Raw genomic sequence first — 12,500 nt, 5'->3', positions numbered from 1 at the left:
GGCTAGATTTGGGCTATTCCGATTGGCCATTGGGCTAGATTTGGGCTATTCTGATTGGCCATTGGGCTAGATTTGGGCTATTCCGATTGGCCATTGGGCTAGATTTGGGCTATTCTGATTGGCCATTGGGCTAGATTTGGGCTATTCTGATTGGTCTTTGGGCTAGATTTGTGATATTCTGATTGGTCATTGGGCCATTCTGATTGGTCATTGGGTTAGATTGGTCATTGGGCTAGATTTGGGCTATTCTGATTGGTCATTGGGCTAGATTTGGGCTATTCTGATTGGTCATTGGGTTAGATTGGTCATTGGGCTAGATTTGGGCTCTTCTGATTGGTCATTGGGCCATTCTGATTGGTCATTGGGTTAGATTGGTCATTGGGCTAGATTTGGGCTATTCTGATTGGTCATTGGGCTAGATTGGTCATTGGGCTAGATTTGGGATATTCTGACTGGTCATTGGGCTAGATTTCGGCTCTTCTGATTGGTCATTGGGCTAGATTTGGGCTCTTCTGATTGGTCATTGGGCTAGATTTGGACTATTCCGATTGGTCATTGGGTTAGATTTGGGCTATTCTGATTGGTCATTAGGTTAGATTGGTCATTGGGCTAGATTTGGGATATTCTGATTGGTCATTGGGCTAGATTTGGGCTCTTCTGATTGGTCATTGGGCCATTCTGATTGGTCATTGGGTTAGATTGGTCATTGGGCTAGATTTGGGCTATTCTGATTGGTCATTGGGCTAGATTGGTCATTGGGCTAGATTTGGGATATTCTGACTGGTCATTGGGCTAGATTTGGGCTATTCCGATTGGTCATTGGGTTAGATTTGGGCTATTCCGATTGGTCATTGGGTTAGATTGGTCATTGGGCTAGATTTGGGCTCTTCTGATTGGTCATTGGGCTAGATTTGGGCTCTTCTGATTGGTCATTGGGCTAGATTTGGGCTATTTTGATTGGTCATTGGGTTAGATTGGTCATTGGGCTAGATTTGGGATATTCTGATTGGTCATTGGGCCAGATTTGAACTATTCCGATTGGCCATTTGGCTAGTTTTGGGCTATTCTGATTGGTCATTGGGCTAGATTTGGGCTCTTCTGATTGGTCATTGGGCTAGATTTGGGATATTCCGATTGGTCATTGGGTTAGATTGGTCATTGGGCTAGATTTGGGCTCTTCTGATTGGTCATTGGGCTAGATTTGGGCTCTTCTGATTGGTCATTGGGCTAGATTTGGGCTATTTTGATTGGTCATTGGGTTAGATTGGTCATTGGGCTAGATTTGGGATATTCTGATTGGTCATTGGGCCAGATTTGAACTATTCCGATTGGCCATTTGGCTAGTTTTGGGCTATTCTGATTGGTCATTGGGCCATTCTGATTGGTCATTGGGTTAGATTGGTCATTGGGCTAGATTTGGGCTATTCTGATTGGTCATTGGGCTAGATTGGTCATTGGGCTAGATTTGGGATATTCTGATTGGTCATTGGGCTAGATTTGGGATATTCTGATTGGTCATTGGGCTAGATTTGGGCTATTCCCATTGGTCATTGGGCTAGATTTGTTGCATAGACCTGGTAACGCTGCATGCAACCCAAATAGTTAAAAATCATGAGTTCATCAACTTAAAAAAAAACAGTTGAGTTAACATACTGGGGTTTACAGTGTACAAGTATTACAAGCTTTTTTATTCGTCTCTCTCTTCCTGGAAAACAAATTATACCATTGATGACTCATGTTGCACCACACAGATCTGACCAATCAAATGCTTCAGCCAAGAATGAGAATGAAAAACTGCCCATTGGTTACATAAAAAACACACAAAACGAGCCCTTTGGATGCGTCCCATTCAAACTCCCTGCTTCAGTACGGTGTGCAGGACAGAGCGCTGTGCTTGCGAAGACTTTCCACGCCGCCGCTCAGGGGTCAAAGGATGATGAGCTGGACAAGCAGACCGTGGTTAGCCACTGGGTTTGATTAAATCTCTTGCCAAGGACACGCGTTCTTTCAGTACTCCTGTAATCCAGCTCTAATGGAGCTCCAGAAGGTTCTGGCGCGGTCTATGTGTGCTCCTTACGCCTGACCAGTCTCTTGAAAGCCTGCTTGAAGTCCTCGTTGAAGCTGGTGTAGAGCAGCGGGTTGATGAGCGAGTTGACGTAGCCCAGCCAGGTGAGGGCGTCCGACACCTGAGGCGAGGGGTTCAGCAGCATCAGGCCCACCAGCAGCTCTTTCAGGAAGAAGGGCAGCCAGCACAGGATGAAGGCTCCCAGGATCAGGCCCAGGATCCGCGCCGCCTTCCTCTCCCGAGACGTGCAGATCTGATTCCTCTCCTCCAGATCCTGCGCCTCCAGGTCGAAGGACGACACGCGGGGGGCGGCGTGGTTCCGCTCGATCTCCACGGTGGGGTCGGAGGTGGACACGTCGGAGATGCAGAAGGCGTGTGTGACCCGGCAATGGTTGACGGAGTTCTGGCTGTCCGCGCTGCGGCCGCTGAGGTGGCGCGAGGATCCGCGCTTCTGGTACAGCGTCTTGGCGGCGCTGTAGATGCGCGAGTACAGGATGAGGATCAGAGTCATGGGGATGTAGAAGGCGCCGAAGGTGGAGTAGATGGTGTAGCCCACGTGGTCGTGCTCGATGATGCACTGCTGCGGGCCGCTGCCATCCCCGCGCTGCCGCCAGAACAGAGGCGGGATGGAGATGAAGATGGAGATCACCCACACGATGGCCACCATGACCCCGGCGCGGCGGGCGGTGCGCTTGCGGGCGTACTCGATGGCTTTAGTGATGGCCCAGTAGCGGTCCAGCGCGATGACGCACAGGTGCAGGATGGAGCAGGTGCAGCAGGTCATGTCCACGCTCAGCCACGCCTCGCACACGAACGGCCCCAGCAGCCACGCCTCGCTGGTGATGTACAGGATGCTGATGGGCATGACCAGCACGGCCACCAGGAAGTCGGTGACGGCCAGTGAGCAGATGAGGTAGTTCGCCGGCAGGTGGAGCTTCTTGGTGTTGCAGATGGCGGCGATGACCGCTCCATTCACCACGGCCGTCAGCAGCGTGAGCAGCGCCAGCAGAGCCACCACGGCGACCCGCTCCGACATCGCCTCAGCGCGGAACGCTTCTGGTGCGCCCGTGGTGTTGGTGCTGTTGGCCAGAACACCCCCGCTTTCGCCCAGGTAACGCTCCATCTCCATCCCGCAGCTGGAGTCGCTCCGTCTGTCCGGAGAATGGCCCCGCTCCAGGACTACAGCCAAGAAGACTGCGCTGGATCGGGGACGGCCTGTCAAACACACAATCAGGTGATCGGTTAGCAAATTCCCAGAGCATGTAGACACTAAAAACTAATCTCTTGGGCTTTTAACCCTTAATCGGCCCCTGGGGTCCAGCGGACCCCACTGGACTTTTCCTCCATTTTTAAAGGGTTAGTTCACCCAAAAAATGAAAATTCTGTCATTAATTACTTACCCTCATGTCGTTCGACACCCGTAAGACCTCCGTTCATCTTCAGAACAGAAATGAAGATATTTTAGTGTAAATCTGATGCTCTGAAAGGCCTCCATTGGCTCAACTTTACACTCTCAAGACCCTTAAAAGACACTAAAGACTAAAGTTACAAAGTCCATCTCACTACAGTGGTTCTACAATAACTTTATGAATCGGCGATAAAAGTTTTTGTGCGCAAAAAACCCCTAAATAACGACTTACATAGTGATGACGATTTCAAAACACGGCCTCATGAAGCTTCGAAGCATTATGAATCAGTGAGTCGAATCAGCGGTTTGAATCGCCAAATTTCAGCAGTTTGGCGGTTTGACACGCGATCCGAATCATCATTCGGCTCGCTGAATTATAACGCTTCGAAGCTTCATGATGCCTCGACGATGAAATCGTCATCACTATGTAAGTCGTTATTTAGGTTTTTTTTGCGCACAAAAACTATTCTAAACTATTATAACTGATCGCCGATTTATAAAGTTATTTTAGAACCACTGTAGTGAGATGGACTTTGTAACGACGTCTTTAGTGCCTTTTAAGGGTCTTGAGAGTGAACCGTGCCATTGTGCCAATGGAGGCCTTTCAGAGCCATCAGATTTACACTGACGGGTGTCTGACGGGTGTCCAACCACATGAGGGTAAGTAATTAATGACAGAATTTTCATTTTTGGGTGAACTAACCCTTTAAAAAGTGTTCCTTTCATCTCAGGGCCATGAGACTCTGTGACTTTTCCTAAATAATCTATCTAAACATGCACAAAAAAATCTGGGCTTGATTTGGTTGTTCTAAAGGTGTGTAAAAAGTGTTTTACCGTTTAAGTCCCTCTGGGTCAGATTGACTCCACATTGAAAATGAATGGGAAAGTGTGTTTTTTTCACTTTGTCAAAAAAAAATTAACTAAATGCAGTATAAATCTGAAAATGTCTACATTTATATCAAGGTCTGGTCCTAGAGCATAAACACAAAGTAGAACGAACTTACACACACACACACAAACACACACGTGTGTGACTGCAACAGAGAGTGTTTTTATTGAAATTGGCAAATAAAATCAATAAAACTGGCATAAATCTGAAAGATTTTCATACATAAATGAAGGACTAATACTAGAGCACAAATGCAATATGGAACAATCATGAGAAAGAGAGGGAAAAGGGCAAATAAAAGAAAGATAAAAGGCAGCTTAACTTTTGCATAACTTCTTGATGAACCTCTAGTGGATAATGTGGTCATTGCACTCTCTCTCTCTTTAACTATAATTCCTTAAGTTTTTCCAAAAACCTACAGATGGAAGTATTCTATCCCTAACACATAGAGCATTGTCCAAAAATTATTTATATTTAATTAAGATCATCATTCAAGTGATCTTTTCATAAAAAATCATTTTAAATGAGCCAATTTATGACATAGTTAAGTATTTGTGCAGTAAATAGGTAAAAAGCTACCAAATACCCACAAAAACACAGCAAAAATGTATAGTTGAGAAGTAAATAAAAAAAATGATATATAGTTTTCCATGTAAAAAATGTATATTTCCTTATGCAATCGCTCTGTAGAAGTTTGGGGTCTATCTGACCCCAAGGGACTCAAACGTAAACCCTACTTGAGGGACAATTAAGGGTTAAATAGATAGTTTGATTTGATAGATGATTTACTCAAATGAAAATGAGTTCTAAATATCAAATTAAAGGTCTTGATGAGCTTTATCTAGTTGTGCCAAAAAGACGCATCAGAAATCAACCTGTATTGAATAAAGCAACAAAACAACAAAGGTTTGAGCATTGTTTGGAGCCAGAGGGGCGCATGTCCACTTACGCCCCCTGGCTCTGAACAATACAAGAGCCTACAGTATTTTTCAGAGCCAGAAGGGCGTAAGTGGGTGGTGCCCCTAAACAGCACTAGCTTAAATGGCTGACACGTATGCTGCACACATGGAACTGTCTGAGGCAGAACACATTTTGATGAATATTATGAAGCAAACGGATGAATCCCACTACTCCAGGAGAGACACAAACAAGCTCTACTTGGAAGAATCTCTGAATCTGCCAAAAACGTATGCACTGTATAAAGAGAAATGCGAACAGGAGTGGAAGATTATACCAGAAAAACAAAGTCTTTATAGAACAGTGTTTGACAATGAGTTCAATCTTGCCTTTCACACTCCAAAGAAAGATGCATGTAAATACTGTGAGTGGTACCAACGTTTAGAAGACCGTGAGAAGACAAATCACAAGGATGAGTATGATGCCCACCAGTTAAGAAAGAGCCAGGCCAGAGAACAAAAAGAAAATGATAAAAAGAAAGCAAAAGAGCATGGCTGTCACTTTTGACCTGGAACAAGTGTTGACCACTCCCTGGAGCAACGTAAGTAGCCTGTTCTACTCACTCAAGCTAAGTACGTACAACCTCACTGTGTATGAATTAGACCGTAAAGATGTCGAGTGTTACATGTGGCATGAGGGGGAAGGCGGCCGTGGATCTTCAGAGATTAGCACATGTGTTTACAAGTACCTTAAAGAACTTAGTCCACATGTAAAACATGCAGTTCTTTATTCATATACTTGGGGTGGACAGAACAGGAATGCTGCCTTTAGCTCTCCACTATTGACCATAAATACATGGAGTCTGCTCACAGCCAGATGGAGTGTGATAGTGTGCATGCTGCAGTGGAAACTGCAAGAAGAAAGGGTTCTATTTACTCCCCTGATGGCTACTACACACTTGTGAGAATGGCAAGAAAGAACGACCCATACAGTGTACATGAACTTGGACACAAGGACTTTGCCGCTCTCTCAGAACCAGAAGTAGTAAACAACCTGATTTGCTGATCGATTGCTCCTGTCTGCCTGCTGTGTCTGTTGCTCTGTAGCTCAAGTCTGTAGCTCTCTAGAGCCTTGCTTACGTTTGAATCTTTATTTTGATATTTCCTCTTTCTTCTACTGCTAAATATAACTTACTCATCACCATACATTGTTTAAAAATTGCCTATCACGTTAAATTTGACATTGCTAGCTTTTAATCTAAATCACCATCACATGTTAGCATTTTGCTAGCCTGTTAGCTTGTTATCTCTGCACCCGGGTCTCCCTTTTTCTGAGTTCATAACTTGGATTAGTAAATTGTGTCCAGCAAACGATTGTGGTAAGTGGTAAGTTGGATTAATCAACAAACACGGTAAGTCATGTCTTCTCCTGTCATTATCACCTGCACTGCATGTTGCATGTTTAGTGTAGGCTTCTCCGCTGGCGAAAAGGGCTTCACATGTGATAAATGTAAGGAGATAGTTAGGCTGACGGAGAAGATTTCAGAATTAGAAACACGCATCCATACTTTATCTGAGAGTAGTGAGGATGTAACAGCTTTAGACACTGATTTGGATGCGAATAGCTTAGTGAACTCTGTACATTCTTCGGTTCCGGCTGCAGGGCCCTCGCAGCAGGGAAACTGGGTAACGGTGAGACGGCATAGTCGCAGACCAAAGAACCGCTTTTCCGTTCCGGTTAGAACATCAAACAGGTTCTCCCCTCTCAGTGAAGCACCCACTGAGTATCCTGTTGAAAGTGCCCTAGTCATTGGCGATTCTATTACACGGAACGTGAAGATAGAGACACCAGCCACCATAGTCACATGTTTACCGGGAGCCAGAGCACCTGACATCAAAGCTAATTTAAAAGTGCTGGCTAAAGCTAATCATAAATTCTCTAAGATTATTATTCACGTCGGCACTAATGATGTTCAACTTCACCAGTCGGAGATCACCAAAATTAACATTGAAGAGGTGTGTGAACTCGCTAGTACGATGTCTGAGGCTGTTTATTGTTCTGGACCGCTCCCGGCAAAAAGGAGTGATGAGATAGTTAGCAGACTATCATCACTCAATGGCTGGTTGTCTAAGTGGTGTCTGCAAAATAACATAGGGTTCATAGACAATTGGAAGAGTTTTTGGGGCAGACCTGACCTGTTGAAGAAGAATGGCATCCATCCCTCTTGGGGTGGTGCCGCTCTTCTCTCTAGTAATCTGGCACATAGTCTTAGAGCTAAACCTTGACTCACTAGGGCCCAGGTCAGGAAGCAGACAAACTGGCTAAACCGACCGTCTGCTAGCTGTCTCACGTTACCGGAGTCAGATAAATCCCAGCACATAGAGACTCTTTCACCTAGATATTACCATATAGAGACTGTGTCTGTTCCCCGAATTAGTAAATAAAAAAAACATCAAAACCATTCAACAGTAAAAATTTAATTGACGTCCAACAAATAAACAAAATATATAATACAGATGAACAATTGATAAAGCTTGGGTTGCTGAATATTAGATCCCTTTCCCCAAAAGCGCTTATTGTTAATGATATTATTACAGATAATAATCTAGATGTGCTCTGTTTGACAGAAACCTGGCTAAAACCTGACGACTACATTACCTTAAATGAGTCCACCCCCAAAGATTATTGTTATAAACATGAGCCGCGTCTGAAAGGTAAAGGGGGAGGGGTTGCTGTAATTTATAATAATATCTTCAGTATTACTCAGAAGTCTAGTTTCAAATATAATTCCTTCGAAGTTTTGGTGCTTTATGTAACGCTATGTAGTGTACATGATAAAACCCGTTCAACATTTGTGTTAGCTACTGTATACAGGCCACCTGGGCATAATACAGACTTTATCAAAGAATTTGCTGATTTTCTATCAGAGTTAGTACTGGCCGTAGATAAAGTACTAATTGTTGGTGATTTTAATATCCATGTAGACAACGAAAAAGACGTATTGGGATTAGCATTTAAAGACACACTAAACTCTATTGGAGTTAGGCAACACGTGTCAGGAGCCACTCATCGCCATAATCATACTTTAGACCTAATATTGTCACATGGAATAAATGTTGATACCGTTGAAATTCTGCAACAGAGCGATGACATCTCAGATCATTACTTAGTATCATGTATACTTAATTTAGCTAAGGTTGCAAAGCCGCCCCCTCGCTTCAAAAATGGCAGGACAATCACTGCCGCTACTAAAGATTGCTTTTTAAATAATCTCCCTCATCAGTATCATCTGCTCAGCATCCCAGATAGTATAGAAGAACTCGATGTTGCAACAGAAACTATTGACTCTCTCTTTTCCAGTACTTTAGACACAGTTGCTCCTCTGCGCTTAAAGAAGATTAAAGAAAATAGTCCAACGCCGTGGTACAACGAGCACACCCGGGCCCTTAAAACAGCAGCCAGAAAAATGGAGCGCAGCTGGAAGAAAACAAAATTAGAGGTATTTCGTAATTCGTGGAAAGAGCACATGATCACATACAGAAAGGCTGTAAAAACTGCTAGATCTGCTTATTTCTCAACTCTCTTGGAAGAAAACAAACACAACCCAAGGTATTTATTCGATACAGTGGCTAAATTAACCAAAAATAAAGCTTCAACTTCTGATGATTGTAAACAGCACAGCAGTAATGACTTTATGAACTTCTTCACATGTAAGATTGATAATATTAGGAAAAAAAATTTAACCATGCAGCCGTCTAATACAGCATCACATCAGACAGAGCATTGTAGTGTCACTGAGGAAAAATTACACTCATTCACTGCTATAGGAGAAGAAGAATTGGCTAAACTCGTTAAATCATCAAAATCGACAACATGTATGCTCGACCCTATACCGACTAGGCTATTAAAAGAGATGCTACCAGAGGTCATAGATCCTCTTCTTAATATCATTAATTCATCTTTGTCATTAGGATATGTACCGAAAACTTTTAAGTTGGCTATTATTAAACCACTTATTAAAAAACCGCAACTTGATCCTACAGAATTAGTCAATTATAGACCAATCTCAAATCTACCCTTCCTGTCAAAAATACTTGAAAAGGCAGTGTCTTCACAATTATGCTCCTTTTTAGAAAGAAATGGTATCTGTGAGGATTTCCAGTCAGGATTTAGACCGTATCATAGCACTGAGACTGCTCTCGTCAGAGTTACACATGATTTGCTCTTATCATCCGATCGTGGCTGTATCTCTCTATTAGTGTTACTCGATCTTAGCGCTGCATTTGATACTATCGACCACAACATTCTTTTGAATAGACTCGAAAATTATGTAGGTATTAGTGGAATTGCATTATCATGTTTTAAATCATACCTATGCGACCGTTATCAGTTTGTAGTAGTAAATGAAGATATGTCACACCGATCGCAAGTTCAGTATGGAGTACCACAAGGCTCAGTGCTAGGACCGCTGCTCTTCACCCTGTACATGCTACCACTGGGAGATATCATTAGGAAGCATGGCGTTAGTTTTCATTGTTATGCTGACGATACTCAGCTCTATATTTCTTCACACCCTGAAGAAACTTACCAATTCACAAGATTAACGGAATGCATAGCTGATATAAAACATTGGATGACTGGTAATTTCCTGCAACTCAATTCAGAAAAAAATGAATTTTTAATTATTGGACAAAAAAGCTCCACAAGTAGTAACCTAGAATACTGTCTAACACTTGATGGCTGTTCTGTCAAGTCCTCGTCGTCAGTGAGGAACCTGGGTGTGCTCTTTGATACCAATCTTTCGTTTGAAAGCCACGTCTCTAGCATCTGTAAAACTGCTTTCTACCATCTTAAAAATATATCTAAATTACGGCACATGCTCTCAATGCAAAATGCTGAACAGTTAGTTCATGCGTTCATGACCTCAAGGTTAGATTATTGTAATGCTCTACTGGGTGGTTGCCCTGCTCGCTTAATAAATAAACTCCAGCTGGTCCAAAACGCAGCAGCTCGAGTTCTTACTAGAACCAGGAAGTATGACCATATTAGCCCAGTTCTGTCAACACTGCACTGGCTGCCTATTAAACATCGCATAAATTTTAAAATCTTACTTATTACTAACAAAGCACTAAATGGTTTAGCTCCCCAATACTTGAGCGAGCTCTTAACATATTATCCTCCATCACGTCTACTGCGCTCTCAAAATTCTGGCCAGTTGATTATACCGAGAATATCCAAATCAACTGCAGGCGGTCGATCCTTTTCCTATTTAGCTCCTAAACTCTGGAACAGTCTTCCTAACATTGTTCGGGAAGCAGACACACTCTGTCAGTTTAAATCTAGACTAAAAACACATCTCTTTACTGTGGCATACACATAAAACACTTTTTAAATGAAATGATTGTTAGGCTGCATTAACTAGTTCAGCCGGAACCGGGAACACTTCCCATAACACCTGATGTACTCGTTACATCATCAGAAGAATGGCATCTACGCTAATGATAGTCTCTCTGTTTTATCCCGAGGTTTACTGCAGTCAGCCGGATCCGGGCCGTATCCAGTTCAGATGGTGGACCTGCGCCCAGAGAAGACCAACACATGACCCCGAAGTGTCTGGGAGACCGTGATTAGACTCCCCCTGCAACTGCCTCATCGACACGGCATCTCAATAAACCCGTCTCCGGCGTGTTGACTCAGATTGTTCGAATATTACAATTAAATAATACTTAAATCGATATGTCATCCTCAATAAACCCGTCTCCAGCGTGTTGCCTCCGATCATTCGAATATTGCACTTTAATAATTATTTAATCAACATCATCCTCAATAAACCCGTCTCCAGCATGTTGCCCCCGGTCCCTCGAATATTCTGATCTATTATGACCTCCGAGCTGTAAAACTGCCAGAATAATAATAATAATACGCTGTTTGTTAATTTGCCAGAGGAGAACTGGCACCCCGACTGAGCCTGGTTTCTCCCAAGGTTTATTTTTCTCCATTAGGTCACCTAATGGGGGTTTGGTTTCCTTGCCACTGTTGCCTCTGGCTTGGCTTGCTCAGTTGGGGACACTAAATTTTTCAACTAAACATCGAAATACATCTAAATAATAAACTAAATTAACCATTTAAACTAAATTACTGATCAAATTATTGATCTAAAGCCCACACTGTCACTGTATGATACTTGAAATTTTTCCAGAATGGCTATACAGCTGAATAAAATTATGCTGCATTATTTTCCTGTTTAACACTGTAAAGCTGCTTTGAAACAATCTACATTGTTAAAAGCGCTATATAAATAAAGTTGACTTGACTTGACTTGACTTTCTGGACTTCAAGTCCCTCTCCAACCACATACTCAAAAACAGAACAAAAGATGAGGAGGGACAATCAGTTAATTGGCAGAAGATTAAATGGTTCCGCTACACGAAAGATGAACCAAGTATGATTTCACCGCCCCAACCTTCCGAAAACTGACAGTGGCACAACAGGCAACAAGTGGCACCAGAACCACACACTAGAGGTCTTCACGGGTCCAAAAATTCATACCCGAACCCGAAGAGACCCGTAATGTGCTTAACGGAACCGACCCGGACCCGTCTATTATTTCAAAAGCTGGACCCGGACCCGTGAAGATCCGAGAAATGCCAAAAACGTAGTACCCGGAACCGACCTGGACCCGTCTATTATTTAAAAGCTGGAACCGAACCCGGCGTGAAGACACAGACCCGACTGGACCCGTTTGTCACATATTCCACAATAACTGATATTAACAAGTCAATAAACAAGTTATGAAAAATATAACTTTTTGTCTTACCTAGCCGTCGTCTCCCTTCCTTGTAACGTTACTTGTGATTCATTACATCCTTGCCAAAAAGTTAAATCCATGTTATTCCTCTCTTGTTATTCCAAGCATGCTTAATTCACTCATCATTTCAGCTTTAAAAGTCCACTTTATGTCACGGTGACGGATGACAAATGCGTCTTTGCAGATTTGCATTTCGACTCGAGTTAACTCGCATAATAACTTTGACTGTTTGCCTTTTTGAACTATAGGCCTAATAACGATTGCTCGTTCGGTGGCCGCTGACGTCCGCATTATTTATTTGCTATAATCTCTGTGAGCCGAGCCTGACCATCAAAACTTTAAGAAATAAGACGGTTCATTCATATTATTATTAAAGTCAATCACAGCGGAAGCTCGGGTTGCCATAGAAATGACACGCGCTTGAGACTGCACA

The 12,500-nt window shown here is 43.0% G+C and overlaps 1 protein-coding gene across 1 annotated transcript; it reads right to left on the bottom strand.

Annotated features, from left to right (window-relative positions):
- Positions 1 to 2,060: 2,060 nt before the first annotated feature.
- htr1e (5-hydroxytryptamine receptor 1E) lies at positions 2,061 to 3,194 on the bottom strand (the record flags this gene model as incomplete). The annotated part of the gene is made up of 1 exon (XM_079831350.1): positions 2,061 to 3,194. The coding sequence occupies one exon, from the start codon at positions 3,192 to 3,194 to the stop codon at positions 2,061 to 2,063; it is 1,134 nt and encodes a 377-aa protein (XP_079687476.1).
- Positions 3,195 to 12,500: the final 9,306 nt, after the last annotated feature.

Source organism: Gobio gobio (assembly GCF_949357685.1).
Source record: "Gobio gobio genome assembly, chromosome: 12".
NCBI classification, from domain to species: Eukaryota; Metazoa; Chordata; class Actinopteri; order Cypriniformes; family Gobionidae; genus Gobio; species Gobio gobio.
The sequence above is the reverse complement of the archived record's forward strand: the minus strand, read 5'-3'. Positions and strand labels throughout refer to the sequence as shown.